We start from the raw sequence: 27,917 nt of genomic DNA, 5'->3' as shown, positions 1-27,917 counted from the left end.
TTACATTCACACACACAGACAACACCCACTCACACACAACACCCCACACCCTCTCACCCCCCCACCCCATCGGATGATCAACTTACCTAATCCAGCGAGGAGGTCGCGCAGCAGGGAATGGGTGCTTCCACTGCCGGTAGCGCCCTGCCATCAGGACACCACCAGGCTGTATAACAGGTCGCAATGCGGCTTGTGGAGTACTTTGGGTGGGGCCAGTGGTGGAACCGCCCCTGCGCCTCTGACCGCCAGCATGGCTACTGGAGGATTTCTGCCCAAAATGTGGCAGAAATCCTCCAGTACTCGTCATATGGTGGGCGGAAGACCACCAGCACTGGTGGTCTTCTGGTGCCCATGGCTTTGGCGGTCTTGCGAAAAGACCGCCGAAGTCGTAATGAGGGCCTTAGTGACCTCAAGGGGCTGTGAGTGCTTGATTTCTGTGTTCTGTTGTATTTAGCACTGTTTCGTAGCACAAAATGGATCCTTTCATTTGTATATCCAGGTGAATTCAGCAATACTAAATTGACTGCCCTATGAGTTAAGTTTTGAAGCAATCATGCATTTTATGCACACTGCTTGGCAAATGTACACTTTTATGATTGACCCAATTGTATGGTTTTCTAATTGATAATATATTTTAAACTGTGTATTTCATGCAATGTTTTTTAGTAACTTAAGCATATAATAAAATTTTATTTGATCTGCCACTGTTTCTTAGGACAAAATGGATCTTTGCATCCATTTTGGATGCAGAGTTTCATTTTGCTGTAAGAAATTAGTACATGCTACCATCTCTGGAGTTTAACCTTTAACATAAAGCAAGGTTTGCCGCAGATGAGCACCATAGATGCCAGAGTCGACCCTGTGTATGGCCAGTATTCTTTCTCCACAGGGTTACAGCTGTTCAACCTGTTGGTGAATCGAGCTTTTGTCTTGCAGATAGAGGAGGCCCAGTGGGTGGATGGCTGTAAACAGTCAGACTAGCAGCTTGACCATCACCTGATTTAGGAAGCAATGGAGACCTCAGAAGATGAAGAAGAACCTGAGCCCCAAGTGCCAGCAAGCGGTCAGCTCAGCAGCACTTCTACACATGTGTTGGAGCCCCATGACTTGCCTTCTCGGGAAGACCAGGTAAATACTGACTTCCTTTATGAGCCCTAAATTATTTGATACATTTTCAGAGGTTTTATTGATGCTGCTGCACAACAGAGATAGACAATATTACTTATTTGTCTCATTTACGTTTTCAGTAATCTCTCTTTCTCTCGTCTTTTGTTTCTTTCTCGCCATATCTCTCCGTCATTCTCTCTAGCTCCCTCCCTATACCTATATAAAAGTATAGATCTATTTCTCTGTCATTCTCTCTCGCACTCTTTATATTCATAAATGTATATAGTTCTCTCACGATGTTCCTCTTTTCTTCTCTCATTCCCACACTGTCTCCCTCTGGTTCTGTCTCGCACTCTCTGTGTCTCTCAGTCTCTCGTTCTCCTTTTTCTATCACTCTCTCTCTCGCTCTCTGTCCTGCTTTCACTCTCTTTTTCTCCGTCGCTGTCTGTCTCTCTGAATCTCTCTCCAGTAGCGTAATGCAAAGCACTGGAGTCCCTCTGAAGAACGCAAAGAGGGGCCACTTAGTATTTCACATATCTCGGAAATATTAATCGGTCTTGGGATATATGCCCCCCCAGGAAGGGTTGCCCCACCCCTCTGCACTGCAGCGCTGTAGGATACTGTGTCAGACCCCTGTCTTTTGATTTTCTTGAATTCACCATGCATAGGTAACATAATTTAAGATAAAGGTACAAAGCAGCCTTGGTCAGGCAGAACACAAATAAGGGGGTTAAGAGCGACTGCTGGGCAAACAATACAAAACAAGCATTGGCAAAACCAGAAGGTCTTGCTAATCGGACCTAATGGCTTTGCCAATGCCTTTTGACAATGCTTTACAGCATCGAGCAAAAAGCAAAATGCTTCTTCCTGATGTTGGGCAGTATCAGTAAAACAAACAAACAAACAAATAAATAAATCATTAGACAGGCGGTTTGTCACTACTGCTGTTGGCATTTGCATCATGCTGCTGGAGATGGAAAAGCATGTTAGAGAAAGACAAGCGCTGAGTGTGGGACAGCAAGAGAGAAGTAGGAACAGCACACATATGAGAGAGCAACACGGAGTGCGGGGTGGGCATCTGGGGAAGGCACACGAGGGAGGGAGTTGGAAAACATGGAGTGCTTAACTAAAAAGATTTTAAAAAGTAATCTGAAAATGAGTAGTGAAAGGATACAAGTGAGCCATTCAAAAAGACTGTAAAGAGGCTATGCTTCAGGGGAGGGTCAAACACAAGATGGACAAGCTGGCACATGCTAAAAAATGAGAGTGACACTGAATCCAACCTATGGCAATCAACGGATGGTCTGTGAACCCAGGCCACTGTGGGTTTCTGATATGCCCACCATCGTTCTCAGCCAGACAGCTTGCTTTGGCTGTCTGGTAGGCGAGGCCTGACAAAGAAACTGGGTAGAGAATCCCTAGCTAACTATCCATAGAAGTAAAGGAGATGGTAACCAGGGATGTCACGAAGGGAAGAAAATGGTGCCATGAGGCACGACTGGTAGTAAAAAAACACTGAGGTAAAAAAGAGCAAAAGGAGAAAGCAAGACATTATGATGTATATAAAGCATGTTTTAGAAATGTGTTCGACATTTAAAAAACGACTAAGTCCAGAGAGCGGAATCTGTCTAAAATCTTGCCAAATATAAATTGTGTTATAGCATTTGTAAAGCTCGAACATATCCCTCAAGGCCACAAAGCACTTTCTAGAGCTAGAATTGTGTACATGAAATTTTTATACTTCATCAAGAATTAATAAAGCTGAGAGAGATGAAGAGTTGTTCTATCAACAAGCCGCATTAGTGGGATAAAATTGCTGGGTTGTTTTCCCCAAACTTTGTGATATTTTTAAAACAAAACTTACTTGTCAGTAGGTGCCTGAGCATTAGTATTCCTACATAGACATGCACTGCTCACAGCTCACTCTGTGGTAGTTCGTATGGGACTTTTATGTAATTCTCGTTATGAACTATATTCGCCTGTTCATTGGTGTACAGCTGGCAGATTCGCTTTGGGGAACAGCTTCTGGTTCAGTAATACAGTAATAAATGCACAGCATAGGGACTTAGCCCACAGAAGTGGAGAGAAGTAGACCTGTTGCCGTGTACATCCCAGACACTTCTGTGCATTAGCATTCACTGAATCAATGATTTATCTGGGGCGTCCTGTTCCGCGGCAGCCTCTCTGGTGCGCCCTTCTGAATAAATCAAGCCCTATTCTGTTTCCCGCCTGTGAATGCTGATGCGTTCTCCGCAGGGCTGGGCCCGCTCACCTCCGGGGATCGATAGCCCGCGCGCGCCGTCCTTTCCCATCCGGTGCGTCCCCATTCACAGGAAATGTGGTAAAGTGAGAGGGGCAGGTGACACAGATACGCTGGCCGTGCGTCCGGCTCACGACGGGAAAGGTGACCAGAGCGTAAGCTTACACCATTGACGGCGGGGGCATGGTGATATGGCTGGGGGAAGTGTGGAGAGACCAGAGGGGGAGGGGGGGGGGGTGGATCACTATCTCTTGTCCTCAAGGATGCTGCTGTCCGGCTTTAGTTGGTGGACATGGGAGGCAGGAGCCAGAATGTGTGATCCCTGCGTATCTGTTGAGTCTCTTTCCCTCTCTGACCATTATGATTCTCCACCACAGAGGCAGCCACCGGAGAGCAGCGAGTACGACACAGATCTGGAGATCATTGGTAAGTCCTTGGTACCCCTTGAGGTGAGTGCAGGCTTTGCCAGCCTTGATGTTCGGTGACCACCTTGGCTCTCCTTCAGCGAGTGGTGGCTATTCATTGGAATATGGTCCTCTTGGATCCCCGTTCCTAAAAAGCGATCAGCTGGGCTTCTGCAAGAGATTCCTTACCCTTCCTCGATTACAGTACAAAGGTGATACGATGCTCTCCTGGGCGTGGTAGAGGTTAATATGGAATTAACTTTGGGAGTGGTCGGACACTAGGGAGGGAAGTGGCTGGATGTTAAATAACCTAGAGGGAAAGTGATGAGATGGAGGGTGGTTAATGAGTGAGAAATGATGGAACATTTCGGGCCATATGGTCAAAGAAGACCCTGATTTGGCTCTTCCAGCTTGATATGGTTGATTGCAAGCAAAATTAGGTTTAATGCTCAGCGTTGGAAGAGGTGGTGGTTGATTTAGGATATAGAGAGAATAATTTAAAGACCAGGGGCCATATGTACGAAAGCTTTTTCCCATAGACACAGAATGGGTAAAATCCTTTCGTACATCTGGCCCTATGTCACTTGTGGTTGTTGACTCGTGAGAGTTATCCACTGATCTGTAATGAGAAAATTACAGTTGAATCGTTTGTGAAAAGGGAGTAAACAGAAAATTGACTGACGTTTTGAAGCAGGTATCTTGAAATACATCTAGTATGAAACAATTAGTGAAACACATGTAGTTCAAAATTAGTACGCGTCTCTGTGTTTTACATTTAGTACAAAAACATTTAGTTCACAAAATTTTGTATAAATTCGATGTGAAAACTGTTTTATTGAATAGTGTTGATCTGACCCAAAAATTCGACCTGAGTCACTACTCTGTTTTGCCATTACAATTTCGGGAAAGATATACTTTTCTAGTATTAGCCCTGCCCAATGTCCGTTCTATAGGCAAGTCATGGTAATGATCAACTATTTTAATTGTGAAATAGTGCATTTTATTTTTTCTTCCCTCAAACTCAGCGTTTTATGACTAAGTACCTAATTACAATGTTGCTAGAAAAGCCGGCTAGGAATTTCTCCTCTGAGGAAGAACAATACCAGTGGGAATGTCATTTCCCTGAAGAGAAACTCCTGTGTGATTACACTCGGAATGGGGAATAACCTCAGGAATGGATGTTTCCGCATACATTCCAGCAGCTCTGTTCCCTGCATTGGGTTTTTATCACTGGCACCTTACACAAGGTTTTCCCTGATTAAATGTTCAGGAGAAGCAATCCAGAGCTACATTCTTACCATAGTATTTGTAATCCTGATTTGGCCCGTAACTCCTGTAATCGGCTGAATAAGCCTTACTCCCAACTTCGGATTGAGGATGTGAATGCTTTACAACTAAACATTCTGAGCTCAGAACATGCATAAAAGAATGTTTTGAAATTTTAGCCCATTTGCTTTTAAATCAGTGAGTGAAAGATGAAATGGCCTGACTATAGGTCCTTGAGTATTCTGTCATGGTAAAGTTGGAGCTTCACATAATTAATTTTCTAAGACTGTAAAGCCGTGGCCATTACAGGTAAAGAGAGAATTACATTTTGACAATTTAAAGCTGTCATTGGCAGTAAATAGATTCTTAATTGTTCTGGCAAAGAGGTTAAGCTGTTGTTATTGGTTGTAGGGAGGTTAGGCCTGTTCTGTCATGGTAAAGGAGTGATGATTGACGTAGGTTCTTAAATATTCTGTAACAATAAAAGTGAGGTTAGCAGAGAGAGGATTTTGGTTTAAAACAACTTTGGAGGTAGTCTAAGAAGAGGTTCCTGAATGTTCTCTTATGGTAAAATGTAACAGTTGTGTTTACAGACATTAATGAACGAATAGATTGTAATTGTTGCACCACTATTAACCTGTAGAGGCTTTTTAATGTTCCAATACATCACTGCCATAAAAAAGGTTCAATCATGGTAAATATGTGGTTTGCTACCTTTAATGTTCCCTCATGGTAAATCTCTGTTGGTTAGTTGTAAATATTCTGTCATGGTTTAGACGTGTTTTTGCCGCTTAAAAATATTTTTAATGATGTACACCTGGGAGCTGTGGTTTTTGTTGTTTTTGCCACAATAAATTACTATGCTTACTGGCAGTAAAGAGATTGCTGAATGATAACGCATAACAAAAATGCGGTTGTCTTTGAGAACGTTCATATATGTTTTTTCATGGCAATACTATTGATTGTAGAGAGGTTCTTGAATGATTGCGAATCAAAATAAAACTGTTTCTCTCTGTATCTACTGTCCTGAATTATAGTATCTAGGAAAAGCTGTAGTGATTAGCTGCTGAGATGATCTTAAATGTTTTGCCTTGGAAAAAACTGTGGTTGGCTGTAGGTAGACTGCTGAGTGTTTGTTCATGTAAAGGCGCTGTTGGGTTTATATAAAGATGGCAGTGAGAGTTCTGCAGAGACGATTCAGAATGTTCGGTCAGGGTAAATCTGTTGGGTTTGTCTCTAAATAAGTTCTTGAAAATGATGTTGTGCTTAAACTGTGCTCACTGGTTGTAGAAACGTCACTGAATCTTCTATTACAGTAAAGTTTTGGTGATTGGCTACAGAGAGATTCCTGAAAGGTATAGCATGGTAAAGCTTAGACATGGCGGTGGCATAGTTTTTGGATGCTCTATTGTGAAAGTTGTAGCAGTTGACTGTAAAGATTTTCCAAATGTTGTGTTATGTTAACTTATTTGATAGCTTACAACAGAGATGTCCTACATTGTTCTTTCAAAATTATGCAGTATTGGTTGGCTGTTCAGACTTCCAATAAAGTAGGCGCTCCAGAGGGAATCTATATCAAGGGTGCCCGCCACTCAAAGCGACCAATTACAAGAAGACCTTGATAGAATAAACACACTCTATTTTTCATGTAGGGGGCCCCAATCACCTTGGATTTCTTATTCGTGGGGGGTTCTGTCCTAATACCCATCTAGGGACAACCCCTGTGTGTGTAAGGAGATGGATCCTACGTTTACAAATTTCACGGTTATGGAGCAAAGGTGGTTCATTGCAGAGAGGATTTGGGTTGATTGTTTCATGGCAAACCTGTGGTGGTTACCTGGAGAGATAAGAACAACTCCGGATAGACAATCGGTATTATAGCCCTATGGCATGTATGGGTGCATGGCAGCTGTGGAGTGAGAATTTAAAGTGCCTCGAATGCCATTGTGATTGCATGGATGAAGAGCTTGCTAAAAGGCTGATCCCTCCTAACCTTTTTGCTGCAGGCATGATAGTACTTTACTACGCACTGTCCACCATAGCTACACTGCCTGCCGGGGCACTAAGATGATTGATGGCTGGGGTGCACAGTGTGCTGTCATACTGTGCTAAAGTTGTCAATTCTGAAAGAGAAGTGGTCCAAGTATCTTTTCTTAGTTTGGGCAGTAGCAGAGAAAGGTGTGGACTCTCTAATCTGATTAAGATTGGGGTTTGAGTACAGCAAATGTGTTGAATTTTCGGTGTTTGTATTCGCAGACTCAAGCAAGTCATTCCGTGGGGTTACTTACCAGAAGAGGTACCTGCAAGCTTGTGAGATGGTTGGGGTGGTACCCGCTTCATATTTTCTACGTAATGTGGAGTCTGACCGCATGGACATGAATCATCATGGATTGGGACCAAACGGGGCGAGAGCAATAGCCATTGCACTGGTGGTGAGTAGCCATTCCTGCCCACATATTTATTTACTTAATAGCTATTTTACAGTGTGTACAAGACGTAAGGAGTATCTGTGTTTTATAAAGTGTGAAAATGACCAGACACTCTTGGGGCAGCTTTACAGCCGTGGGTCAATACATTTGAAGCTGAACCTTGCAGAACTAACAATCTCATTACGGATTCAAAGAAAGTATATACATGTACATATGGTAGGAAATTATATAGCGGAATCCGATTGTTCATACATATAGGCAGAGTATACAGGAAAGCGAGCAAGGAGAATTGTTTCTTCGTGAAGGCAGGTCTTTCCAGTAGTAGAGAGTCAGAGCTCCAAACAGAAACTTGCCCCCTCAATAGGGCTGTGTGAAAATAGCTTTTTTAGTCTGAGCTACGCAGGTGCTAATTCCCTTGTGAAACTCCGTATTTGTGCCTGATCCGCGTCCACCGTGGGGGTCAACAAATGGGGACAAACTGCATGAGGTAATTTCGTGGTGGCCTGCGGACCACCACGGATAGACCACCCCCTGCGATTCGAGGACACTTCACGTGTGGGCTATTCTGGATTACCGCCAGTGCCCAGACAGAGCGGGTGTATTTTACTCCGGTTGGAAAGACGATTCTGTTTGGCTCCCGACGGCGCGCCCTCTGGGCAGCCTACACGTCCCTGGACGGCGTCCACGAAGCAGAGGCGTCGCGAGACACCCCGCCACCCTTAATTGGGAGTTCCTTCTAGTCCCGACGGCCTGGTAAACTGGATCTCAACTAAACGTTTATTAATTGACCGCTCTTTTCTTTCTGTAGGTACTCAGAGCCAAATCCTCATAAAATTCTCCAGGGCAGTGCTTAGGTGTTGGAGTTGTGAGCTGCTGTGTGAACTGGGAGACAAAAACAAAGAATGAGACTATCGAAAGAGGTCGGTGAACTCAGGAAGGGTTCACGGAAGAAGGAAGGATGGTTGGACGGAGGATTTCAAGTTTGTTTGAAAGGATGAATAAGTGGATGAAAGGAAGAATGGATGAAACAGTAAAAGGATGAAATGGGTGTATGAAGGGAGTGATGTGTGAACACAATGGATGGATATAATAATGAACTATGGAAGATAAATGGTGGCTGAAAGGATGAATGTGTGAAAAGATCGATGTATGGAATGGTGAAAGGATGGACTGAAGAATGAAAGAATAGAAATCTGGGAGCATGGAAGGGTGGAGGGAAGGGTATAGCATGAATGGATAGATAGATGGATATAAGGGTGAACCAAACTATTCTAGGATAAGTCAGACTTACTTGTTTCACCCACTTGGTGTCATTGGAGGTTTATTTCAAAGTGGGGGGCATTTTAATGTTCTGTCTACTCCCTTGCATGAAGGTGTGTGCCGCCGAACACAGGCTTTTCTTTGTGTTCAGGCAAGAAATCTCCTGATTTTTCTAGACTATCAGAGTGATTGTAGACAAATATTCTAGCATTTTATTCCCATCAGTGAACTAAACAAACAAGCATATTTGATGATTCAGATGATTCATTCAAGACCTGGCTCTTCGACCAGTAACTCCTGCTCCCCCCCAGCGCCTTGAAACCCTCACGGGTACGTAGTGCGCTTTATAAATCCATTGATTGATTGATTGATTCATCCTGTCCTACTCCAGAGATACTCACTTTTTGAGACACATTTTGTGCCACCTGAATGAATAGTTTGTTGAAAAAGACAGTCTGGCTATTTTGAGAGTATAACTGGGTTCTTTAGCAGTACTTAATTTGTGTTGGTGGTTGCAGGTGGGGCCCACCTGCACTTATTTTTGGAAACCTGGGCGTATGTTTGATCATCAGACTAGCGACAAAATCCAGAAAAGGGAGAAAGAGAAAGACAGGAAAATAGTGATGAAGGGAGAAAGCAGGCATGAAAAAGGATCTGCAAGAGTGAAAGAAAGGGGCAGGGACTTTCTGGTGGTAGATGAGAGGCGTGAGTTGAAATCAAGGCTAGATAGATTTGGTGTTCAGGAACACTGATATTTGGCAGCACGGGTAGTGAGCGTCTAGGAACGTTTGAGCCCTTCCACTTATGCTTTTGCCATTTAGGCAATGTAAACCAATCTAAGCTGATTAGGACAAAAAGACCAACCTGGCTGCAGAAAGTAGAGCTACCAAAAGAAAGGCAACGTGACTCTTGGGAAGTACCTGTGAACAGGTCATTTCCACAGACCAGCCTCGAGAAGGCAACGGAATGTACTGCCATCTTGAAATCTGATTTGGAGATGAAGGGATTTACTTTGCAAAGACGCCTGAGTCGATATTGCACCTCTCTTTATGTGAATGTGCACAACACAGTAACATAGTCTATACAGTGCATAACAATGGAATAATGATGTCCTCCATGAGAAATATTTTTAATAATTTCTCATCTATGGCCCTACATCAAAGGCAGTGCATTAAGATTTAGGCTTTGATGTGTCATGATACAGGGGGTGGCATGTCGAGGCACTTGTGAGTTCAGAAAAGTACCTTAAGATTGACACTGTGTGCACAGGCCTCCCATTACATTCCATCAGGACAAAGGGGACCCTTCCTCTTTCATAACAGTAATAATCTACCTGAATGGTGTAGTCTACATTCTGTGCCCAGACTTTCAATGTTAACAGCGACACCACAAGTCCCAAAATACAATGTGCTGTGATTGGCGCAGGTGCTGCAGAGGACAGAGGCTACTTTACAGCTATGAACATATTTAACATTTCAAACATTGCCTTTATGTTCAGTTATCTGTCATAAAGCACGTTTAAATACATAATTGCAAAAATGCCATCGTTAGATATGTCACCCTAGAAATGTATTATTTATCAGAATTTCAGGAGTGCAGTGCTCTGGTGACTTGGAGGACCCCTTTAATACCTACTGTCTGCCAGGACTTGATTACCAAATGTGTTACTGATGGCTGTTAAGGGGCTCATGGTCGCTCACTTTATTTTAGCTAAATCACAGCCCTGATGTTCAGCGTAAAGCTTGTCTCTGCTCTCTAGGGAGAGCCTAGGTGTTTGTATTTGCAAGAATTGGACATGGAGGGTGCAGGATGACAACATGTAAAGTAACATGTTATTACAATTCTTAACTATAATGCCACTTTCACTTTTCTTATTTACAGTGAATTTCTATTTTTTTTTAACTTAAAGTAAGATGTCCATCACTTGGTGGCATAGGGGTTGGACGCCCAACCCAATACCGCACATGGCCAAACGACATGAGCGGTGAGGGGGGTTCTGTGCCCGTATGGCGTTGGGCATATAAGAGTGGTGCAGACCCCGTGAGCCTCTACAATTTCCATCATGTATTAACTGACCTATTGTAATTGAAGCCATTAATGTAGCATAATGCATTGAGTGTTTGTCTTTAACCTAACCTGACACGGAGATCTGCATTGAAGAATACATTTGATATAATACCTATATCACATGTATGCTTGCTAACTATTTGATCAAAATATAAAAAAAGATTACTTACATTGGACTGATGTATGGTGTGCCACAATATGTAGTCGATCAACCTAAGGAGGCAGGTGCCTCTCTGCTGGGAAAGAGTCTTTGAGAAGCACTTTCAGGAATCGACCATTATAGCTATTTAATGTACTTACCCTTATGTTAATTACAATGCTCAGGCCCTAACAGTGCTAGTTGACATAAGTGCCCTGAATCGGGAATTCTTGTTTTGCAGGGGATTTTTCCTGCATGGCTTCATTTTTCCATTCCGCAGCAGCATTTTTCCATTCCTCAGCAGGCAAATGTGGAAACGGTGAAACTGCCCCCAGTTTTGCATTCACTTATGGCAGATGGGCAAATTGGCCCAGGAAGTAGTCTGGATTATTAGGCCTACAACTCATCTGAATGATAACACACACATCTTAGCCCTATTGGGCCTCCCTTTCATGAGACAGGTTAAATATAAATGCCTGTGAAAATGTGTGCTCGAAGCCCATATATGCATTCCTATGCGTCTTAGCACACCCCGCTAAGGCACCAATTACGAGGTGAAAATGGCTGAACCATCCTCAAGTAGTAAGTACTCTGTTCACAGTGTGTGTGTATGTGTGAGTGTACGTGTGTGTGGTGATCTGTCAATTGCGTGCAGAATAAAAAGAGGGGTCCTAAAAGTGTTTTCCCCATGCAGTTTCCCATAGGAATTTTAGGAACAACTACAGCCAAAAAGGGAGAACAGAATTACACCATATTTGGCAGATAGCTAGATGTTGACCTACAAGCAAACATGCTTTTTGTGATTTTATATACATCTTTTCAGTATTTCTTGAGAAATTAAGGTTCAAAATTTATAGGTGTCCAGCAATGCTGTATGTTCACTGTACTTCCACTGAGTACCGCAGTACTGCAAACTCAAAACACGCTATCTGATTGGCTAAAGTAGTACTGCCTCTGTACTACCAAGGTAACATGGTGTCAAAACATTCAATCTGTCCCTGTGTTGTTAAACACATATATAAATATATATATATACATATATATATATTGAATCCCCAGGGTCGGATTTAAAATATATTTTTTCATGGCTTTGGGGTACCCCAATACTACTGCGGGGCTCAGCACCGGCCCAAATGTCAATTCCCAGTAATACAGCAGCACCACAGTACAGTGGGAAAAAATATAAGGCGGGGCTTTGAGGCTGCAAGATCATGAGACTTTGGCCAGCAAAAGGTCTTGCCTGACCCCATAGTGCACTGTGTAGTGGAGGGTTGGCAGTCTGTGGGGTGTTGAACTCCATGGGGTATCGATCGCATGTAATATATATACACTATACACTATATGTAATATATTTTCACTGAAAAAACAAAGGTTACATTGACATTGTAGTTAGGTAGCTAACTATAACTTATACCCCTGCCATGCACTGCTTATGACCGCACATATTACATCACTCATGACATGGTCAGTGACATCACTGATGACATCTCAAAGGACATCACTGTCCCCACTCTAAGTTTTATTTACACATGTCAAATTCTTTCTGATCCTCTGGACATCTAATACATGTGCTTCAGCTAAAGTCATAATTAAAACACATTTTCAGAGAAATCACATTCGTGTACAACATGTACTGATCCCCTAATTGAAAAAGGTCCAACTTAACTATTATTAGAGGCGGGACAGGATGGAGTGGATGTCGTCATGGCACTGTTTGAATGTGATTAGGTTGGCTGGTGAAGCAGTCACTTTGGAACTGGTCTGAGTAAATTTTCTGTTACTGGGTTTTGGAGTTAAAAGTCGGTCATGAGCCTTTATATGCTCCAAAAAAGGGATAGTTTATAATATTTTATATTTTATGCATGAGTTACTGAGTATTGTCAGGGTCGATGTGAACTGTGCTTACCTTCTACACCACTCTGAATGCAGCCACAGTGGCTGCCAAAAAAATACAGTAGGATGTTTTACTAATTTTTCATAATTTGTCCTATTTTTCCTTCCTTTTGTCTTGCCTACCCCATCCTACTTTGTTTTCATTGTTGCAACTTTACTTTTCTTTTTCCTTCTGTTTCTTTAATCTCTTGTCCTCTCTATCTCTTAATTCTTTTTGTCAACATCATGGTCCTCCCACTCCCTGCCTCTTCATTCTCTCGCCTCCCTGGCTTCCCTCAGTCCAACACGTTCATCACTCACCTGTCACTGAAAGACAACTGGATCCAGGATGAAGGTCTGGCTGACTTGGCGGAGATGCTGCGGGAGAACAATTATATCCAGGAACTGGTATGACTTCTCAGCCGCTTTCTGAACCTTCTTCTTGTATGTTTGTGTCCATAGCAGAAAAATGGCACTGGACACTTCAACCCCATGCTATAGCTTCCATTCCATCCATAACTCTACTTCTTATAGAACTGAATCACTGTGTGATTCCTGGAGCTGCTTGACCACAACATAGGAAGTTTATGGGAAAGGAGTATTGGAGTGAATGAGAGCTACGGGGGAAAAGGGTGTGCACTTGGTGGATGCAGAAGAGTATAGGCATGGCCACTGGAATTATGCGGCAAGGGAAGACCAAATTATGTGGCACGGTTTGCTCAATTATGCAGCAAGAAAATGCGAATTACGTGGCATAATGCGGCACAGTTTGATAAAGTATCTGTTCATTGTGTTGTCATTTTTATACGTTAACTCTGTCTAGACACCGTATTAGTACTAGTTTAAACCAGCAATACAGTGAAAAGGAACTGAAAGGTGAATAATAAGAGTTTTCAAAGTGTCTTCCGGTGCAGAGCAACATTTGTCACCAAGATTTTAGAAACTTTCGATCCATTAGTGCTAGAATTTTTTGTTGTTGAAATCTGCAAATTATGCAGCAGGTGACGGATTATGTTGTGAATGCAGCAAATTCATAATTATGCGAAAAACGCAGTAGACCCCTAATCACATAATCCCAGTAGCCCTGAGTACAGGGGAGGAAAAAACTTGATGGTATGTGGTTACGCCCAAAAAAATGATGACTGCAAAATTTGTGAATTAAAAGTGGTGGAATTCTGCATAACTGCTTGGGAAGAGTCTGTCAAATGTTGAGCAAGCAGAGATGAACAGTGTACGCAGTAACAACAATAAACACACAGAGACATATATATCTTATGTGAATTAGAAAACAATATTTTTTGCCTTTCCTAATTTTTTGCTGAATTTTTAAAGCAAGGTATGGCCACATAAGGTGCATGAGTTAATTTCAATTTTTTAAATTGATCCGTCCAACAGAAGCTTAGAATGTCAACTAGGACGTATGTATCTTATGAGGTAACATCATATGTGATGACCCGTTTCATATTAAAACAAGTGTGTTAAGAAATGAGAGTGGTAAGCAAAAGTCTATCTTCCGTAGCCCCTTGGAGCAGCATTCCACACACAAATCAAAGCAAGCGCTGCCTTTCACCAAAACGTTGTCAGGAAGATATGAATTCTTTCTGCAAGCAGATATGCCATTTATCCTTCTTAAAGTTCACGAAGCCTTCGTGACGTTAAAACCATCAAGGGACTATAAAAGGTAGAATCAGGCTACCACTGATTAAGATCAGTACGCAAATCATATTTGAGTTCTCAAGCAACACCAGCTCGCCTATGTCAACTGGACTTCCTACATTCCCAGGCACATGGCAGCAATTCTAGAAGAAAGGCGATATAAAGGCACAGTTACAGTTCAACCACTCTTTACTTCCAGGCGGACACAGCATCCTCTGTGCCCTGAAGAACCTTCTGCATTCACCAACCACATGAGCTACAGTTCTTACAAGGCACACTGCCTAGCCTGCAGGGCCTGGGCCCTGAGTTGTCATAAGCCAGCTAGAGTCTATCTTCTGTAGACCCCTGGAACAGCTCTCTCCAGAGCTGAAGGCAGAGAAAAAGGCGCTATCGCTCCCCAAATGTTCTGTTAGGAATGTGGAAATTCTTCCAGCAAGCAGGTCAGCCTGCTACTGTGTGCTCGACCCTGGGAGGTCTCCCTAAGAGTGGACCAATCAGGAAATGTAAAAGGTAACGCCAGGCTGTGACTGGCACAGTGCAGTAGGATAATTACACTTGAATCTGCCTCTTTCTCTACACCAGATTTTTGCAAAGTGACATAGTTACTGCTTTAGGGCTATATCTTCTTGCTAAGGCTCTCCAAGAGACATTTTCACCCCAGAAGAGCAAGATGGCAGAAAGTTCATCTACTGCTTTTCACTCCTGTCTCCTCATAGACAGTTGGCAAGACCAGGCTAGTCACTCCTCCGAAGATCGAAGTGGTCGGCCACAAGCGGGAAAAAGCATCTTTTACCCCATAATTTAACTTTGTGCAGTTGCGCAAATGTATTGCACACACTTAAAATTTACATATCAAAGTGCCAATTATCGTAATGTATATAATAGAAATGTTTTTCTTTTTTAGGGCAAGGACCACATAGCTCGGGTGTGGCCAACAGGCCCTGTTATTCCAGGAGTCAAGCACCAGATGCTCAGATTAAAAATTACAAAATGTAGTTGTGGGGAGGGAACATAGAAAAAGGTTGAGCTAATGTTGCTAATTTTACTAAGTAACAGAAAGTGGCAGAGTAGTGAAAAATATGGCAATGCAGAATAATATAATTTTGTTACTAGATGCTGCACAGTAAATCTTCCTTGGAACTGAAACACTATGCACTGCGTTTTCGCAGAGAATTGGCAGTGGTTAAACACGTCTTCACATTTACTTTCCATTCCAATCCTAGACCACCTTCGTCATGTTAGAGACCATAGTTCCTTTAGAAGTATGCTTTTTTGATTTGCAGTTTGTTGGAATGAACTTTTCATTTACATGATACAATTTACTTGCCAGAATTTGGCAATCCTTTGCCCTACCACAACTAGCTACAATATTATCATTTCAGACAAAGGGCTTGATACAGATGTCGGTGGACAGGTTACCACTCCACAAAGGTGATGGGTATCCCCCCTGCGAAATATAAATCCCATTATATTCTATGGGATTTATATTTCGAGGGACAGGTTATCCGTCATTGTTGTGATGGAATAGCCCCTCCGCCAACATCTAAATCAGGCCCATAATGTTTCTATGGCTTGGCTAAAATTGGCTAAAATCTTTTGTGCTGAAAGTTTTTACCTTGTCTCTTTTTAGAATCTCTCCAACAACCAGCTGCAGTTCCGAGGTTCAGAAGTGTTCTGCAAAATGCTGCTGGAAAACGTGACCCTGCAAGTAGTGAAGCTGTCAGGTAGGTGTCTGCACTGATGGCATATGGGGGGTCGTATCTCCGTAAAGCATCCTTTGTAGAGTTGCACTACTCACGGCATCCTTTGGAGCCAGAATGGGTCCTGCCACCTTTTTCTCCTGTGCAAAAACAATAAGATGATGGATGGGATGCTTCAATTAATCTCAGCCACCAGAAATCGCTCAGGCTGCATCCCAATCCATAGTTTTTTCCCACCATGATACCCCAGTTTGGACCCAGCCGTATACAAATCAGTCTTGACTCTGCTCCCCATGGGAACACTGCCTCCCAAACTCTCAGGCCAGGTCCTCCCTGGACTGGAAAAAAGGCTCATTGGCTGTTATCTTGCCTAGGCTGCTGCCTATTCTACATCACCCCCTCTTACTATTCATGTATGCATTCATATAAAGTGCACTCAACCTGGACAGGTAACTGGGGAAAGAAAAATCCTTCAACATTACAGAGAACGAGTGTTCTGGTATGAAACATTAGGCATAAGCGTAAGAAACATAAGACTACTGCTTGAGGTACAGATAAAAAGTGGAAAAGAAGAGAAGGGAGGGGGAGAAATGGGTAAAAGGATGCATGTCAAGGGATGGAAATGAGAGAGGATAATGGTTAGCTTGAATCCAGTGGCACAGTAAGCTCGAGACCCACTCCGGACATATCCAATGCAAAAACAACAAGGTGATGGATGAAATGCTTGAATTAATTTCAGCCACTGGCAGCCAATCGGGCCGCATCACAGTCCATTGCTTTTTTGCCCACCATGACATCCCAGTTTGGACCCAGCCATATGCAATTCAGTCTTGTCCTTGCTCAGTCCTGCCCGAACTGCCAGGCTAGGTCCTCCCTGGCCCCGAAACCAGTCCCAAGATGATTGCGTCCGGTCCAGGAAGGACCTAGCCTGGCAGTTTGGGCTGGACTGTTCCCATGGGGAGCAGGGTCAAGACTGATCTGTATATGACTGGGTCGAAGCTGAAATTGTATGGTGAGCAAAAAACTATCAATTTATTCCCAGATCTGTGACTGTTGGCAAATGTTTGCCATTGGTCAACATTCCATTCATCATCTGTTCTTTTTGCACCCTTTGCCCCTGTGGCAGTCTTATACCACAATGTGCCCTGATCTGCCACTGTTAATAAAGAGCTTTTTTAGCTTGGGTTTACCAGCAATTGTTGACATGTATGAAATCTCTTTAATAGGTTGCAAAAAGGGTTCTTGTGGTCGGGTCAATACATATACCTTTTAAATATTTGCATTTGCTTCATTAGGAGCAAATGTGATTGACCAGGAGTTTTACTTGTCATATTTACTCACCGAAAACCAGGGAAGGGTGGCATCTTTAAAGGCAGCACAGTGAAGAGTGGGAAGGTTGAATCTTTTGAAGTGTGGCATCAGGCACCCATGACCACAGTTATATGTTTAATAATACCTTATTGAGGCTGTCAAGTTGAGAGTCATCAAAAAGAGGGAGTTCCCTTCACATTGAAAGCGGCTTGACAGTCCTGCTATGGTCAGATCCTTGGAAGGAGTCAACAGCTCACAATCTCTTCTTTTTTAGGAAACGGGTTCAAGGATGCATCTGCCAAGCACTTTTCTGATGCCCTGTCTGTGAGTACTAACACTTTATATTAAGACTGACTACAGAGAAGGGCTTTTAAGAACATATAGTCTGCTGCTCTTCGGGCCTTCTGGAGCACCACAGTGTGGTCTTTAGCTACAGTTCTGTGTTCCGAATTGCACTGAGATCAGTCATGTGTGGCCTTTTAGGTTTGTCCTAGAGATAGTGTTATCTATCTATCTATCTATCTATTTATCTATCTATCTATCTATCTATCTATCTATCTATCTATCTATCTATCTATCTATCTATCTATCTATCTATCTATCTATCCATCCATCCATCTGTCTTTGTCCATCTATTTATTTATATGTATACATATATATAGATAGATAAGGTTTCTATCAGCCCTCTTCATCATCAATTGGTCCATTAAATTGTGATTCACATTTTGCTTATGCCTGTTACAGACTGCAACATGGGGCAATTGGGTCAGCCCACTTCAGTTGTTGGCTCCCTCCATTGTGCATGGCATCATTTTCTTGTAGCACACTTCATTTCCAGGGCAAATGTGTACTTTCTTTTCATTTTTTATTTGTTCTTACAACGGTTAATTTACTTGCCGAAACATGCATAAAATCTTTAGAAGGTGGCATTCTTGACTTTTTGTTACTTTTACACATTGAACATCTATTGCATATATTTGCAAAATAAATTATTGCAGGCTTGTCAAAGCGATACCAGTACTTGTTCATTTTCGTCCTTATATTGACCAGAGCTCCTGTACAGGAAGTTGCTTCGATGCATCACCCATTCTTACAAAAACCTCTCCATGTTCATTGTTTTAATTTTTACAAAAAGCATAGAGGTAGAAGTAGCAAAAAGTGCACTTTCACCTTGAAGATATCACAGGGGGTTACAAAACACAATGTTCCACCAAAATAATTATTTATAAGGAATTTGACGTGGTTTCATGCTGAGCTTCAAAACAGCCATTTTATATTTTCAAGTCAGTTCTTGATATTTGTGCTTTCACCGTTTGAATGCTCTGACTGGACCCAAAACCATTCCTTGCAAAAATATTCAAACCAGCCCCACTCAGTTCTTTCTCAATCTTTCTGTTTCCATCCATCCATCCATCCATCCACTTTCTGTCCCTCTTCTTCTCTCTTCTATCTCTCCCCCACTCTTTCTGATCTCTCCCATCTTTTTCTGCTGCAGTAACATAACAGCAATGGCCTGCGACTTAAAAAAGTTTTGGCAAAGCCAACATGTCTTGACTACAGCTTTGCCAGTGTTTTATCCATGTTATACACCAGTGTGGATCACAACAGAGGATGGGTGGGGGAAAGCCACAACACAGATTGGGATGGGATGGCATGGTGGGTGGGGGCAAGCAATAACCAGAAGTGGGATGAGACAGTGAATGGGGGCAGGCAACCACATGGAGTGAAACAGGAGGGGTGGTTGGGCAATCAACAACCTGGAGCAGGACAGGGGGCACGTAACAACATGGAGCACAATGGAGAGTGGGAGGGAAGGGGAGCAGGCAGCAAAACAGAAGTCAATGAAAGGACACAAGTACCTGGGTCGTGCTCCAAGGGAGGGACAAACACACGAAGAGGAGTGAAGCTGACCATCACTGATCAAAGAGAAGCAAAGAAACGCAAGTGATGATGAAGCCACCCAATGAGCTCCTAAAATGTCATGCGCTGTTTCAGATGAGACATAAACCTTGACCGCCAAAGACTCCAGCCGACTGGGGAAATGCCCAGTGAGAGAAAAGGCGAGCCTGCCTCTGCAGAAGCATTGCCGACCTCTGCTTGGGACCAGTTTGAAGCCTTTGCTGATGCACTTTGAGCCATCTGCAATTTTAGCTTAACCTGAATTGTAGTGCTTGCCATAGCATTTCTCTGGGCATCACTCTTTAACAACGTTCTTGCAGGCTAGTACTGCAAGGTCGTTATTTGTAACAGGAGACAGAAATGTTCCCTTATAAGAATCCAAACCAATATTCAAATTACTGCTTCTTTTCAGATACATGTCCAGAAATGCAGTCTTTGAGAGAGATGCATGCTTAAATAGAAATATTAAAAAAAAAAAAACAGCTATAGGAATACCTAATGTTGAAAACACGTAGACTGGTTTGTGAACATTGACTTATATAGTACATCTCACAATACTTCCTCCTCTTTTTAGCACTGTAAATATCTGCAGCCTGATTTATAATTTTATTTTTTGCACAAAGCATGCAGCAAATATGAGGAAAAATGCTGTTTGGAATTGCAATTTTTTGTCATATCCGTATCCTCTCCACTGTTGATCTAAATATGCGGTTTATTTTAAAACAAAAGTAATGTAAATATGAGGGAAAAAGAGTATATTGTACGGTGAACAATCAGATCTTGTCAGTGGAGGTTCACTGCCCAGTATCCCCTTACCCCTTATTTATGGAAGCTGGAAAGATTCCATTGGATTGTGGTGTAGTGGGCCTATTTTCACACCTTGCTTGGGCACACATATTTTAACATAGCTTAGTCCTGCGGCCTGTGCCCTTTTACCCAAATATATGCTCGAATTTCATTTATTCATTTTAGTTCAGCTTGCTTTTTAGTGGGGATGTTTTATTTTATCTAATCAGCAGTGATTCTGCGAAAGCGTTGTTATTATTTTTGTGTCCAACATTTCACCATTTTCTTCTGCCCAAGGCTGACAAGAACAGTACATGATAATCCATCTAATATTGTTGCCACAAGAGTACATAAACAGTCCCACACTTAGGCACATGCTCATGTCAGGCCTATGTCACAGACATAAACATGTTTCTTATAAAAACATCATACAAGCCAGGGAAAGTGAGGGAGGTCATTCAAGCCAGGATACCCATCCATGCTTTATGCCATTTTATTGCTGACCTCTGCCCTGTTTCTACAACCAGCCAAGGAGTCATCGGACAGACCCCCATTTTCAGGTAATGGGGGTGGGTGCTCCTTCCACGTACTAAGCGCAGGCAGATTGGGCTAATACTGCTATGCTCTTGCTAGAAGCTAGGGGTTAGGTAGGATTTCAATGCACATGTTATTCCAATATGCTTAGGTTGTTTATTTTTCTTTTCACTGATCGTAATAATCCTAATCTTGCTATGTCCCATTGATTTAATAATTGCAGCCCACATGTGTTATCATAGATTGCATTCTTTTCAATAAATGTTTTGCAAACCATCCTGCATCTTTAATTTGGCCTAAGTGTATGTATGAGATCTTTGCTAATGAGAGAAAGGGTTAAGATTTGTTGACTATGATTTCCCTGAGAGGTGACCGAGTGTCATGCGTCAGGCTGCCACAAATCACCTTTGCTTTCTGTTTGGGTGAGGTGCTACTAGCTAGCCGAAACGGTTGGGCTGACAGCTGTTAAACCGGTGTGGGATTGACTTAGTCACCCACAAGTGGTGGTGCTGCCACCCAGAATCCAGCAGTCTCTGTCCTACGACAGTGGGACTACTTTTTCTTAACACCAGCTTTGAGCTGGTGGTTCAATGAGGAAAAGTGTAATGAGTGACGGATGCGCCTCATGAACTTATGCATGGGTGAAAGAATCCGCTCAAAGAAAACTGAATATCCATATGGGAGGGAGGAATTCAGGGGATACTTCCATAGGTGCTGCAAGTCGGGGTGTTGAGGGTGCTGCAGCGCCCCCAAAGTAACCATGCTGGAGTTCAGAATGTGAATGAGCAATAAATATGCCTTTACATTTTGCTTTTACCATGTCACAATTGCTGTGCTTCAAATACAGGGATGAAGTGGCAGCCTATGTCTTGTGACAAATGACTGCTTATTCTTTTACAATGGAGACTGGTATTTACTTTTCTTTCTATGACTGCAAATTGAGTGAATTTTGTACTGTGACAATCTTACTGTGGTACAGCTTGTTTGAAAGCAAAGGATGTAGTCTTTTTGTAACACACAATAAAAGTGAAATACCTGTAAATGAACTGTACAAATATTTCAGAATATATCAGCAGTTGGGGGCACTCAAGTGAAGCACGATCCTTTGTAATTTTGAAGTGTGATGGAAACAAAGATTTTAATAGGATCAAAGCCAATCAATACATTTGGTGATGCACAAATGAAACATTGTCTGAAACCAGATTTCCACACATTATTGTTTGTGCGCTTTGTAGTTTAATCAGTAAAACTGTATGCCTGTGCAAAGTTAGCAGCCATTTCAATGGAAAATAGGCTGTCTGTAAAAGACAGTGAGCTACCATTCCTTGCTTTAGTAATATACTTGCAAGAGTGTGCTCCAAAACATACCACCAGCTACATACTATTGCCCTTACCACTGTCCTGCTTTACGCATTTGCTACACTTGGGGGTATATTTATGGAAAAGTGGCGCATCATTCATGATGTAACTCTTTTCTAGCACCCCATTGCGTCCCCCCGACAACAGCATGTGTACAATACGGCGACCATGGCGGTTGTGTCCATATTAGCATCATAATTTATGATGCTAATGTGGCGCTTTGCTGGATTAGCGCCATAAATTATGGCACTAATGCAGCAAAGCACTGGGAGGCCTATTGTTTTCAATGGGACTATCATCTTAATGCCTGCCTTAGGCAGGCATTAATAATGATGCTAAAAATGGAGCAGTGAAATCTAGTAAATTTCACTGCGCCATTTTTCTGGGCCTCCCTACATGGGAACAATCCCTTGCATACATTTTGCCTGGGGCAGGCATACTGTGGCGCAAGTGTTTACAAAGTGGCACAAAGATTGCATTGCACCACTTTGTTAATATGGCCCCTGGGAAATGCCACCTTAACGCCACATTTGTGGAAAAAAATGACGGAAGTGTGGCGCTAGGGGCATCATAAATATGCCCCTTGTTCTTTGTGTCACACTACATTTTTTCACAATCTTTGTGACTTCAGTGATGAAACACTGATGGCAGCACCCCCACTCTGAAAATTTCTCCAGCACCATATTTCTGTGATAAGATTGCATTACGCAAGGCCACAGGGAAATAAATTAATTTGCCCAGAATCACAGACTGTTGAACCGACGCTGGGACTAGAGCCCGGTTCCCCAGGTCCAAAGTCAGCAGCTCTGGCAGTAGCGCCACACCCTCCACTACAATGACAGCTCAAATGACAAAACGAATGCTCTACAGCAGCAGAATTAATTCACTCCCATAACCCTGCTGATGACTGTCTGCTGTGGTGTCCTCGAGATCAGGGTGTCCAAATTACAACAGTGCTGCAAGGCCATTCTAACGGCTGTAGGGCGCTATGCAGATCTGAATATATTGTTACTGTTTCACAGGGGGGCGGGTGCCTGCTTCACTGTCTGAGGCAGCTGCAGTGTGTTAATAATTAACAGTGTGCATATAGATACAGGACAGTGAGTGGTGTTTATCTACTCTCCCTGTGCAGATATGAGAGGGTGTGAAACCGAGCTGGCTGCAGCTCGACCCACAAGTACCACTAACCAAGTGTATTTGCATAGATCAGCCTGGCTACAGCTCGTTGGGGGTGATATACAACACCCAGGCACCCTTTACATCAGGTCCGGCCTTTTATCTTCTCTAAACGGGCAGTGCAGAAACACTAATGCCCCTTGCAAGCACCATCTTTGTGCATCAGGGAGAGGAGGGTTGCACCACGCTTGGGTCGGTCGGGTTAGACTTTGCAGGGGTCAAGTGACTCAAAAAAGGCTGCTGACTGTGCGCATCTCACATACAGCCCTGCTCACGTGACACAGCCTAAAACAATCATTGGCAAAGCCAGTAGGTCTCACATATGAAAGCTATTAGCTTTGGCAATATTTTGCAGCCATGCAGTACAACAGTGAGGATGCTTCACAGTGTGGGTAAAACTCATTTAAAAAAGCACTATGATGCTGCCAGGGCTAATGTGCTTTTTTTAAGTGTGCTAGTGCTGGATGCATCATAATCCTTTTTTATTCTTAGTTCCATTCATGCTGCTATAGAGCATGACTGCAAATTATTGCCAAAGTCGACAAATGCCATGCTGCACAGCTTAAACAAAAGCCAGTGGCAAAGCCAATATTTTCAAAGGTGAGAATGTTGGCTCTAACAATGGTTGTTAGGTCTTGGCACAACACCACTGTGATTCTGAGCAAATCAGTCAATCTCCCACGCGTTACAAAGAAAAGATTTGACACTTTGCAAAAATCCTATCACATAAAGAAATCTACTACGCACAGTGGCATTGCCTTAGTGAAAATACATCACACATGTCACAATACATATCCATTTCAAAGGAGAAAAGGGATTCTTTGAAATGCATGTGGTAATTATAGCTACAAATGGCATTTTACATATGAGTGACTCTACACCAACCCTAAAGGTGTTGAGAGCATTCAGATTGCTGAAATGGTTAATCAGTCAACCACCCTCTCAACGTTGTAATAAATTATCAACACTACCTCATGGGCCAATGCATTGAATTTATTCAGGACTGACACAGCCTTTAATCTTTAAAAGATATATCCCATTGTAACGTGTGCTAGATAAATGATCTGTATAAAACCTCCTGTGCTTGTCTCAGTTTTTCCATCTTTTTACTCTGTAGGTCAATTTCAAGTTACAGGAGCTAGACCTCAGCCACAACGCCTTCTGTGAGAGCGGTGGAGTGTACCTGGGGCAAATGCTGGGTAAAACAGTCTTTCTCTTTGTAATTTCACGTAATATCATAATGGTGTTTATAAATAATCAATTAGTGGAAAGTCACAGAAACCGAAAATGTAATGTTACTAGATCCTAAGTTTGGCTAATTTGGGACAGAGGGTTAACACTTCATTTTGCTGAATTTGGGTTTTATCAGTGATGAGCGAATCATGGTTTGAATTATGAACATGATAGCTCAGATCAGTTGACCCACTCTACTGAGTGACAAAACTTGAGGGGGTCCCCTGCAAGATACATTGAGGGCCCCCCTCCGTACTCAGGAGCTCTCAGGCCAGAGTACTGTGCTGAGGGAGCTCTCTGAAGCTCACTCCCCCCACGCCGGCACCACTGGGGCTGCAGGGGCCTATGTTACGCCACTGGACCCACTCCTTGGATGCCTTGATATGTGTTTCAAGCTAAGCTTTAAAATGCATAATTCGATTCTTAGTTGGTTCAGATCACGTCGATCAAGTTGAAACCATAGGCACCTATTTTCTTTTAATTAGATTAATCCATTTTGACATCCCTTAATAAGAGACAAGGATATCTTTCTTGGACTGGATCTTTGGATAATTCTTTTTATTTCAATGGTAAAGTATGAAAATCAGCAGTAAAACATTTAAAAATGAATATTGCTAACAATAAGGTTTGTGTGTCTCTTGAATGGCTGCATTCAAAGTTTCTTAAGAGTTCTTTATTGAAAATAAACGAAAAATCATACTATTGGGCACATCGGCTTTCCTAGCTTGCAGAATTCCGCTCCCGCCACATGGGTCACCCTAGAAGAGCGGCATCATATATGTGAAACCTCTGGTTTGTCATAGGTCTAAAGTTCCAGAAATACTGACAATCCGACCATCGAAACAACTATCAGGATATGGATCACTATTCATAAGAAGCAAAAAATATATACTTCATTCAGGAAAAGGTGCAGCTGTGGTCGACGGAGTAATCCCCTCTGCCAAACTCTAAATCAGGCCCTTTGCCAGTGGCATTAGCCAAATCCAAAGTCTGTTTTATTAGATAGTGGTGATCACCCAACAGCCAATGTTATGCTACTCCTGTTCTGCGTTGAAAAATCCTATCAAAGAATGATTAAAAAAAAAAAATACACCAACCTGGATTACAGAACCATTCAATGGCAGTGAAACACGACCAACGTGTATGACGCCATGGCATAGAAGACAGGCATAGAAGAGTATACACTTGCTAGCATTCAGCACGTGCTATGGAAATAGTAACAATAACATTATTATTGTTGTTGTCTTGTTAATATTATTATAAACCTCATAGTTACCAACACCAATAATCAATTGAACTTTTCTTTACAATGAACATAAAAATAAATGATCCTTAATTTTTAGCTGCATTTTTAACGCCTGCACAGAGCAGGTGTTAAACGGAGGCACACATTATTTATCATAGGTCTCTATCTACTTTTCAGGATTAGCGCCCAATTTTTTGGTGCTAATCCTGAAAAGTACAACAATAGCATAAAAAATGTTGATGCTATGGCCCCTACCCAGCACCATGGTGTGCCGTATATTAAATACAGCGCACACATGGTGGTGGTAGGGGGGAACAAGGGGCCTCAAGTAAAGTGGCGCTACATTGCATGTAGTGCCACTTTTTAAACATCTGGCCCTATGTGCTGGTTATATCGGTCACCAGAATGGGGCCCAGAGTCTGTCCACATCACCGCTAGTCCCGGCTGTCCTTAGAGCAATGCTATTGGTCAAGCACAGAACCATGAACATGCAGCAACATTCTTGCTGTGTGGTTGAGTCTTTAAACGTAGTTGTTTTGTACTCCTATGTACTGTTCTGTACTGCTTTATATATGCAACCAGCGAGTAACCCACTATGTGCTTTTACCTCCGATTTCAAATGATTAACTTCGACTTCACAATATGTTAAAGAATACGATTGGCAAAGGAAAAATACGTTTAACAAAGAGATAAAAAACGATTTCTAAAAGCTACAATCTGTTACCAAGTGTGTTTGTTTTAAGGGCACGAAGAAGTGCTACTGTGATCAACAATGTCATATTTCTATTCAAATCCAATATACAAACAAAACGATAAAAAAGGATGGGATGTTTCTGGGCCATTTTTAGGTCATGTCTACCACACGGTGCAAGCTGCATGGTTGCGAAATAACATTTGTGGGTTCGTCAAAAACGTGTATTGAGCTCACAGCCTATGTCTTGATTATCATTAATTGGCTTCATTGTCAGTTTTAATTGCTTGTTCATTATTCAATGGTTTTCCTTGTCCCATCTCGCCAATCTTGTTTGTCCCTCCCCTAGAGCATAGGCGCTTTACAATCCTTTTGATTGGCTGACTTGTATCCTCCTCACTTTTGGGGAACTACATTTGTCTTTTTGGTTGAGCACTCTGTGAGAGTGCATGCCTTTTCTAGTTTTCTTCCTCATATACTTCTCCTCCCGCAAAACATCCCCTGCATTCCATATGGGTCTCTTCCTTGTGTGCTTCTTTCCTGTAAATCCCATTCTCTATGCTGCAGTCTCCTGCGCTTCTCCTCCTACACTTCCTCAAAGCACACCTTTCCCTGTGCTCTGTACTGCTCTCTCCCTCATGTACTTCTACACAGCAAACCCCTCTATTCCCCAGCTTTCCATATTGCTTTCTCCTTTGTTTGCTACTCCCCCAGGCAAACCCTCCTTGCATCTGAGATCTGTGTTGCTCTCTCCCTCGATTATTTCACCCAATGTAAACCTCCCTTTGCCCCCAGCACATCACCTTGCTCTCTTCATTCTGTGCTTTCTCGATGCAGTCACTCCTTGTATTTATATTGCACCTGCTTTTTGAGCTTTCCCTGTGCAAACCCCACCCAGCATCCTGTGCACTCCATGTTGAGCTCTCTCTTGTGTGCTTACTCCCTTCAAAACAAGCACTTCATGCTTCTCACTACCTTGTGTGCTTCCCCCGTCCTCATGTTGCTGTCTCGCTCATGTGCTTCCCACCTCCCCCTGCATTATATCAGCAGATGCTGCACAACATTGGCAAACAGCATTGGCAAAAACAATAAGTCCAAAGGCTTGCCAATGTTTGTTTCAGTTGTCAACAGCTTAGACATGTACATTTTTCTCCTACAAATGCAGCCTTCTAGATAGACAGGGTTGTTTAGGTGGTTCTTCCAACAGCATGGTTCACAGAGTTGGTATATTTTGTCTGTCAGGTGGAGCCTTGAGCTTGAACCAGTTCTAGCCAATGGATATTGTTACACCTGGCATCTTTGGGCATGGTCTCCCCTGTTTTTTCCCCTCTGCTTCCCATGTTTTGACTGTGTGCTGTACTCTGTTTTTGCTGGTGTTGTTACACTGGGCACTTTACAACTGCTGACCAGTGGTAAAGTGCATGTACTCCTGTGTAAATTGTATGTGTACTTGGCTTTTCCATGATTGCCATATTTGATTTACTAGTAAGCCCCTAGTAAAGTGCACTGGAGGTGCCCAGGG

The 27,917-nt window shown here is 42.6% G+C and overlaps 1 protein-coding gene across 1 annotated transcript in view; it reads left to right on the top strand.

The window, feature by feature from the left end:
* The first annotated feature begins 3,678 nt into the window (after nucleotides 1-3,678).
* LRRC74A (leucine rich repeat containing 74A) overlaps nucleotides 3,679-27,917 on the top strand; it is a 138,811-nt gene continuing 114,572 nt past the window's right edge. Inside the window, exons 1-6 of the mRNA XM_069206009.1 lie at nucleotides 3,679-3,793; nucleotides 7,294-7,469; nucleotides 13,105-13,212; nucleotides 16,091-16,184; nucleotides 17,746-17,795; nucleotides 24,343-24,424. Of these exons, the coding sequence (XP_069062110.1) occupies nucleotides 3,679-3,793; nucleotides 7,294-7,469; nucleotides 13,105-13,212; nucleotides 16,091-16,184; nucleotides 17,746-17,795; nucleotides 24,343-24,424 (625 nt within the window). The remainder of the gene's footprint in view (nucleotides 3,794-7,293; nucleotides 7,470-13,104; nucleotides 13,213-16,090; nucleotides 16,185-17,745; nucleotides 17,796-24,342; nucleotides 24,425-27,917) is intronic.

This window comes from Pleurodeles waltl, chromosome 9 (assembly GCF_031143425.1).
Source record: "Pleurodeles waltl isolate 20211129_DDA chromosome 9, aPleWal1.hap1.20221129, whole genome shotgun sequence".
Lineage (NCBI taxonomy): Eukaryota > Metazoa > Chordata > Amphibia > Caudata > Salamandridae > Pleurodeles > Pleurodeles waltl.
Note: the sequence above shows the minus strand (reverse complement) of the source record. Positions and strands in the feature narration are given on the sequence as shown.